At 39.1% G+C, this 8,620-nt stretch overlaps 1 protein-coding gene across 1 annotated transcript; it reads left to right on the top strand.

Annotated features, from left to right (window-relative positions):
- The first annotated feature begins 2,295 nt into the window (after positions 1 to 2,295).
- Positions 2,296 to 6,849, top strand: LOC106943718 (myelin protein zero-like protein 2). Its single transcript, XM_015027028.1, has 3 exons — positions 2,296 to 2,486; positions 2,788 to 2,998; positions 3,398 to 6,849. The coding sequence occupies exons 1-3, from the start codon at positions 2,337 to 2,339 to the stop codon at positions 3,574 to 3,576; spliced, it is 540 nt and encodes a 179-aa protein (XP_014882514.1). The 5' UTR covers positions 2,296 to 2,336; the 3' UTR covers positions 3,577 to 6,849.
- Positions 6,850 to 8,620: the final 1,771 nt, after the last annotated feature.

Below are 8,620 nucleotides of genomic sequence, written 5' to 3'. Positions count from 1 at the left end.
TTTATTTCTTCTGGTCAACCTTAACAAAAAAGGTTTCAAATTTCATGAAAAATGGGTAATTCAATCCGTACTCAGTGTTTTGAACTTATCAACATGGATTTAGGACGCAAATGCGTGCGTGCACACGCGCACACACACACACACACACACACACACCTGCATGCAAGCTAAGGAGGGAGTTATTACTGGCTGGACTGATAGAGCTGGAATTGATGATATCTGCTTAATGAACATCCTCCATGTTGGCAATTTAATCCACTGACTTCAGAGCATTCTTACTGACAGCAAGGTAGCTGAAAGGCCAAAAGAAGTTGGGGTAGGAGATGCCTGCTTATCCAGAACACCACATTTGAACTAAATGATGGAAAGGATTCTTGCAGTTTTTCTATTGCTCACTTGTTTGACCTACTCCCAGATTTCATCAGGCTCATTTAAAACACATTAGGCTGACAGAGTGCTGTTATGGCCCCAGCGATGAGAGAGTAGCAGGTCTCTTTAATGACGTGAGGGAGCCCCTCTCACTCTCCTCCCTGTCTACAGGAAACACTGATAAGAAGCTGAAAATGCAGCCTAAGAGCGCCAAGTCCCATACTGATATTTTCAGAGCTTGCTTCTGACCCAATATCCCCATTAACTGTAGTACCAAATCAAAAATTCAGTACAGTAAACAAGTTTTTCTTGTGCATGAAGGGATACATTTATTCAAAGGGAAGATTGCAAGAATACAATATAAGAAGAGGTACAGAAATTGCAGTGGAGTTATGGAAAGGTGCTAGAGTTACTAAGGGATCGTGTATTTTCCTTAAATGAGTCTTGACTGAACAGTAGAGCTCTCTTGGCATTCTGCACCAGATTAAACCATCATAAAAACATAAATGAGTGCCTTGAATTATCACACATCCTTCTTGAACTGCTTCTTAATCTCCTCCAGTCCATCTCATGCATCCAGAAGATCTGCTTTAGAAATACATTTTGCAACAAAAAATGACTGAATCGTCCAACCGTTTTTGTTGTTTTGGTTCACTTTGGAAATGTGTTCATATATCAACGATGTGTGTGTTTTCCTGGTGGAAGAGTTGATCTTGGGTTATATCGATGGTCTGGATGTGACATTTTTTGTAAAACTTGTTTGCCTTGCATTCAGAAATATTTCCAATGGTATTTAAGACAAAGAATCTTGCAGGGTGAACCAAAAGAGGGATGAGGAATTATTGGCAAAAGGTCCTATTGAAAGTCTGAATCATCAAAGCACAGACAAGGACTCGAAGGTACTCATTTTAACATCTGTGCATCATCAGCTCTAATTCAACTTCTCTGCACAGCCTGAAGCTACACCATAGCAGGAAAATACTGCCATCACAATGCAACATCCTCCATTGTACCTGCTACAAATGCATCCAGTAGAACTTTCTTGTACTGCCAGTTGCAATGGAAGCCTTTGCTGTTGGATAATAACTGTTGAATACCAAATTTATGGATGATTTTTTGCCTTTTAAAGTTGAATGGTCTTGTGAGCAACCCGTCTAAATGCCTTCCTAAACAAAATGCAGACTATTTTTATTGTACGCGTTTCTTTTCAGGAAGTGGGGATCTCTTTTTACAACGTGGTTATAATCCAGCAGCACAAATTAATACTTGTAATTTCTTCCCAAATCTTCAGATTATGTGCTATTCACCTTGTTCTGCAGAGCTTCTATGCACAGAGTGATGGTGACAATGACAAAACCAAGTCTCTGAGTTGTGCTGCAGCTTGGCAGACGGTCAGCTTACTGTTCTCCTGGGCATTGGCTTTAATAAGGCTAGACATGCCTTCCACTATTCTTAGAGCATATATGGCTCCTTCTATTAATAGCCCTGGTGATTTTGACCAGACAGCCCTCACATAAACTTCCCCATAGCCGCAAGCCTGCTTTCTCAGTGGGCTGCTTTGAAAAACAGTCGCTTCTTTTGTGATCTCCAGGAGAGGGGGAGTGTGATTGCCAGGTGGTACATCAGCAATAATTAAATGTGTTTCTAGGCCACTACATGCATAGTGTGTGCATGCTTCTGGACAATGCATGTGGGTAGAAGTGCTAGCTCATTTCCAGGGAGTTTGTGTCATCAGCCACCAGTGTCAAGCAAATTTGGTGCCAGTCTCCCTCTTTGCTCTTACTTACAATTGGTCAATTTCTTGCTGCAGCAGCAGGTAGACATGAATGTGGTCACTTTTCCATTGCATAAAGAGCTGATTAACACATTCATGGTCCGTCTGTTGTTTTGAATTGTTCATGGTATTTAGCTTTGAATGTAAACATTTCACTACATGTGCCTTTGCAGGTGTCTTGCAGGTGAGCGGAATGCGTGTTTACACATCTGGGGATGTTGAGGCGGTCAATGGGACAGACGTTCGTCTCAAATGCACATTTGACAGTTCAGCTAAGATCAACCCTGAACTTGTCATCGTCTCCTGGACTTTCAAACCCCTTTCAGGAGGCCGAGTAGATAGGGTGAGTTCATGTGTGTGTGTGTCTGAGCAGAAGAAAGGGAGAACAAATCTCTCACCTCCATTGCTGTGTCAGGGTGCAGCCACCCCCTCATCCAGCCAAAGGAGGAGGTGGTGAGTCATAAGGCTCCCAATAGAGCATCTAAGACAGCCTGTCTTTATGTACCTTTGTGTCTGTATATTGAGATTTGAGAGAATAAGAAGCAGCACATCCTAATAAGTCTGCACTCATTAAAATAAAATAAATTCTTCTTTTTTTATTATTTATTTATTTATTTATTTTTTTACTATTTTTCCATTTGTAGATTTTTCATTACCAGCAAAAACCATATCTGCCTCCCGATGGCATCTTTAAGAAGCGCGTCCATTGGGCTGGTGATATCATGGGGAGCGATGCCTCCATCATACTTCGGGAGGTCAAGTTCATCTATAACGGGACCTACACCTGCCAGGTGACGAATCCTCCTGATGTTCATGGCCCGGTTGGGGAGATTCGTCTTCGTGTCGTCAAAACAGGTGAGCACCTGACATTTTGCAGAAAATGCACTCTAGGCATAAATCTGTCTGTGAATACATGGCAAAAAAAAAAAATAATTTTAAAATAAATGAAACAATATGTGCGACTGGCCACTGCAAAACTGGGAACTTACAAAGACAATCTGCTGTATAACTCCAATTATTATAAAATTATTTTGTTTCAAACTTGGGACTAAAATGATTACATCTACCTTGTCTCACAGGTTTTAAGGGGGAGCAAGGCTTTATCCCATTGTTTTTTTGTTTTTTTAAAACTGCTATTCACGGCTCATCCGGTGCTAATTTTCTGCTTGACCTTAATGTTAACAAATGCTGCATTTATTTTTCTACACCTGCACACCATGTCTTTTTCATTCGTGTGTTTTTTTCTTGTCACAGCTTCTTTCAACGAACTTCTCTACCTGGTCCTGGCCATTGGAGGTGGCATCGCCGCTGTGGTCTTTTGTCTCATAGTCATCGTGTCCTGCAGGAGATGCAAGAGGAAACACAGACAGAGGCAGCTGGAGGGCGATGAAGAGGTTCCCCGCAAAGAGAGGAAAGACCCCACGGCGTGGTAAGACCAATGAAGTCTAGCAGATGAAGAGGGGGGACTAAGAGGAGCAGAAGATTCACACGCTTTCTCTCTTCCTCTGCGAGAGACTCTGGGGATCAGGGCATGCTATGCTCCCTCTTGGGCTCTTTTCCTGCTTCATGCTTCTCTCTCTTCCTCCATATGCGACTCCTGCCTTCAGATCCCACATTTGTACCGGTAGCAGGCAGCTGTTGTCAGACAGAAAGTGAGGAAGAATGTGCCTTTATATAGAAAGTTCTCGATGCTGAACTTTAGCCATATTGCTGCTTAGCCTCTGTGGAATTACTATGCGCCTTTCATTTCTCGAGAGAAACAACTGTTTTATCGATTCATCTTTTCCTGTTTAGCTAAATGGGCCTCCAGCCACATTTCCTGTTTGGAGTAAATGTTTTGATGAAGAAGATGTAGAACAATGGTGTATTCTTGCTGTTTACTTCCCTACTAATACAATCCAAGCCCCATTGTACAAGTGCAGTGCATGACACGTGTTTGGTGTATTATTTCAAGAAACAATAGAAACATTGAGCACTTTCCAAGCTTCCAGTGAAAATGTATTTGATCACTTTATAAAAACCCTGCACAAAGCTCTGATCATTTTCAGTGGAGGTATGTGGTGACTGTCTGATCTAACCTCTGGGGTTTTGCTTATAGTGGATGTCTACACACCCCTGTTAAAATGCCAGATAAAAAATATTATCATCATGAATCAACATTTTCTATGCATATACATATATGTACATAAACCAGCACTCAAGCCACTTTCTTTATTCAATTTCAGCATTTAGTCTTCTCAGAGAGACACTGTACAAAGGCTATGAAGAGATAAGGGTGAAAACACTCACAGCATTGTTTGTTTTTTTTTTGTTTGTTTGTTTTTTTTCTTTGCATGGGATGGAACTTGTATTCTTTATGGGCAAAGAGTAAAATACTTTGTTTCTGATGAAAAACAACCAGGCTTGCCAACAAAAGCAGCCAAAATTACACCATTCCCACTGTGAAATATGGCAGTGGTAGCACCAAGAGCTGGGGTTTATTTTTGGGAGACAGCACTAGTCTTCTTCTTTTATTTTTTTCTTTTTAATTTTTTTTAAACATCTTAAAAAAATCTCCAGGTGTCTGAAGGATTTTTTTAAAAAAAAGTAAACCTGAGAGTTTAAGATAAAGTGTTTTTTTTTTATCACATGTTAAAGTCAGCAAAGCAGCTTAATGAGAGAGAAAATATTTTTATTGCTTAGCTATAGTTTGGACATAAAAATCTGAGGAGGTTCCTGAAGAGGGTTCCTGACTACTGCTGAGTCTTACAGATTTGAAGAGCTTTTCCAGTGCAGATATTGCCAAGTTACGATGGTGGATGCTCACTTACTCCTACCAAAGAAAACTGAATGCTGAAATTGAAAAGTCGAATATTTTACAATTGTTGCAACGGTTTATGATGGTTTCAACTCTTTCAACTCTTCTCCTAAAACCTGGAGTTATAACAGGGGTGTCAACACTTACAAAGCCACTGACCATTTCTGTTCGAAATCACTACTGAAGTCATGTTACTGTGTTTTTATTTGCTACTGTGTTCTTATTTCTGTGATATGATAAAAAAGTGTCTTTCAATAATTACACCTGATTGTAAGCACTTGTTGGAAACAGACTATTTTTTACATCTTAAAATATTGTACAAAAATACAAATAATTGCAGTTAATTTTTCTATTGATTGATTTTTTTTTTTTTTTACATTTTACATTGTCATTTTTTATGTAGCATTTCTAATAGCTGGTTGTCTGTTTCAAATAATGTGCTGTATTTTCTTGGGGACCGGAGGTTTCTCTTCCAGTTTGCTGGGTTTTCAGATCTTTCTGTAAGGGTTGCTTTAACTCTCACCACCACCAGTAGAAATCACTTCTTTTTCTTTTTTTTTTTCTTTGCTTATATCGTTTATGATCATATTTATTCAAGCTTCAAAATAAATCATTCATTCAAAAACTCTGAGAAGGAAGGAAATGATTCCGACCCAAAACAAATGCAGATGAGTGAACAGATTGTATCCAAACTTTTCTCAGCCCAACCCAGTTTGATGCTAATCCATTGTACCCTCCTTCTGTGTTTGTATTTATTGGTCTTGGTGTTTTCCTACTTTATCCCAGCCACCCATCAAGGGCCGTCCACCTCTACCTGTCAGAGACATCCATAGAGATTGACAGTTCAGATGGCATGATCTCAGACCCCAGCACCGGAGACCCAAGCTCCTCCGAGGATGAAGGCCCTAGCTCGGATGATGATGGCGGTGACTCTGACTAAGAAGGACCAAACAGAGATAGGAATGCTGATGAGATCCCATCAGTAAATGTCCTGGAAGGAGGCTCTAAGGGCACCTTTGGATTGCACTCTTCTGCTAAGCAGAGGCTTGCTGAAGGAAGTGCCGCTGCGGTGAAAGTGAGAAGATAATGAAAATGTGAGGAAAAACGAAGAATATGAATCTTTTGGAGGGGAAATAAAAAACAAGATTTCTGTAGAGATCTCAGATGAATTTCAATGCTTGGAAGCAGTTCTAAAGTAAAACAGCATTCCTGTTTGGAGGGTCCATAAATGTTTGAGGAAATGAAACGGTGGATCAAACTCGAACAAAACCCCAAAGCTTATGTGACAAACTGGATTGTGGACTTAAAGCTGGCCTGGCTAATGTGGAGAGTATGTTTAGCTTTTGTTGGAGCTTTCTGCTGGTTTACACATGAATCTTCTTAGCAGAACAAATGTTTGCTGTAATACTGAGCCACACAAAGTGTGTTACATTTCGTGAGTTGTCCAAAGACTGTTTTTAACATGGAAATATCTCCAGTTATTTGTAGAGATACACAAATTAATCATCTGATTGATTTCCAGCTTGATGTGCGCTGACCGGTGACTATACCCAAACACCAACAAGTCCAGGTTACAACAACACTCTTTCATGTAGGTGCTGTTACCGGTGAAGAGGACTCGGTTGGCTATTTTCAGTATGTGAGTTGTTTAACAATGAAGTCAGAACATGGAGATGTAAGAACCTACCAAAAAGGAAACATGACAACACTTGTGTGCAGTTCACTGAGGCTGCGACAGAGCGAGATGGAGCAATACTTTCAGAAGGTAACAGGAAGGCTGAATGTAATACACCAACGTTGCACTCTTTAATCCTTCAGAACGCCTTTCAACCTCTGTCTGTCATGAGAAATGGTGGATTAAGAAATGTTGGCAGTTTTTTGGAAATCTCAAAGCTGTGATAAAGATTTCTCCAGTGAGTACATGTGGAGGCTGCTGGTTTAGTATTGCTAGCCATGCTAACTGTGTTCATCTCTAATAAAAGATCAAAAAGTCTGTTTAAAATGTGATTATGACTTCACTTGTTTAAAAGTATTTGTAAAATCCTCTTTAACACCAGTTGCTCCCTTCATAGAGTATATGCTATTTATGTTAATTTCTGCACTTAGAGAAATCTTAAGCAGCTAAAACTGGTATTTAGAGGTCAAAGCTTTACACAAAACAGAGATTGGAAACATAAAAATACTGATCTGTCAGTTTCGTCTTTAACTTTACAAGTAACACTTGTTTTTTGGGGTTTTTTTTCACAAATTTGTTGTTTCTCTGGTTGAGTTTGTGTTCTTTTGTTGCAAAATATCATATTTCACAGAAATATATTTACATAATTGAACCAAAAAGAAAAAAACAAACAAACTGAACTTCCACATATTCAACTGGATTAATTAGTCCAACTTAGAAATTGGTCGTCAAACCTGACTTAGCCAGTCCCTGTTGTATTTGGTGACCGTTCCTTTTGTGGAAAAATACTCTGTGTTAAGCCTGGTGTCGTTCTTCCGCCACACCTGTCCTGTTTGCTGTAGGGATTAGTTGGTGTCCGATCCCTTTACCAGTCATCTTTAAAAAAAAAAAAAAAGCTTAGTGTTTTTCCTTAAATTCTCCCGGACCATGCCATGTTGTTTTGCTAAAAATTGACAAGTTTTGGAGATTTTTTATTTGTTTTGTTAGGACATTTAAAATCCTAAAGTAACCTGAGAATTAAGCCCAAGCAAGTTGAATGAGAAGCAGAGTACTTTACATTAAGACTTAAGTAATACGTCACATCAAATTTCTCATATTAAACGCTAAGAATGTGATTTTTTTTTCTTTCCTTCTGTCTAAAAGCCAAAGATTTGATCAGTGGGAAGCAACTACATGTACACACCTGCCCTGAAACTCATGTGGGAGTGCACAGTAAGATCTGAAAACCCATTCTGATTGCAAAATGTCCTTGTAAGCCTGTGCTCTATTCTTTCATTTGTGAATGCATTCCAACTAACAAGTATGTTAAAATGCCCGTATTTCAGATTTTTGTGGCAGATTTTGTATTTGTGTTCAAAGTGTTTTAGATTTATAAGAAAATGTTACATTTGTATTTGTAATAGAACTTTTATAAAAAAAATAAAAGTTTTCTAATAAAAAAGCCTTTAAATCTTTTTTTTATGTTGCCGTATTTTAATTCCAACAGAGTGTCTCATAAAAAAAAGAATCCTGTGAAACTATTTGAAAGTGCTCATTCATTACGTAACAAAATACAGTTCAGCCACATAATTTGTATTTTTAATGCACTGTATCCATTTGTGTAATTATGACTTCTTTGTCTGCAGAGCTCGTCGCGTGCTTACCTGTAAGCGTGACAGTAGTGAATGTCTTTAACTTATTGTGCATTCACTATGCTAACTCCCTCTGCTGTTATTCCTGTCTGGGTTTCATTGTCGAATGCTTGACTGTTCATGACTGTGAATACGTGGTTCCATTTATTAGCTCGTGCGTTTGAGTCTATTTGTGTGTATTGATCAAAGTCTGCCCCTGTGGGTGCAGCTTTGGTTACTGAATGACAGACCTTGAATGTGGGCAGAATTACACACAGAAGAAGGCTTCAGTCACGCTCAAGAAAAAGCTAATGTGGGGGGGGGGGGGGGGGGGCGTTTTTTTTTTTTTACTTAAAAAAAAAATTTCCCCTGTCGAATTTTGTAAAAACTAAAAC

This window comes from Poecilia latipinna, unplaced genomic scaffold (assembly GCF_001443285.1).
Source record: "Poecilia latipinna isolate Pla-1442-1.1 unplaced genomic scaffold, P_latipinna-1.0 Scaffold5761, whole genome shotgun sequence".
NCBI lineage: Eukaryota > Metazoa > Chordata > Actinopteri > Cyprinodontiformes > Poeciliidae > Poecilia > Poecilia latipinna.
The sequence above is the reverse complement of the archived record's forward strand: the minus strand, read 5'-3'. Positions and strand labels throughout refer to the sequence as shown.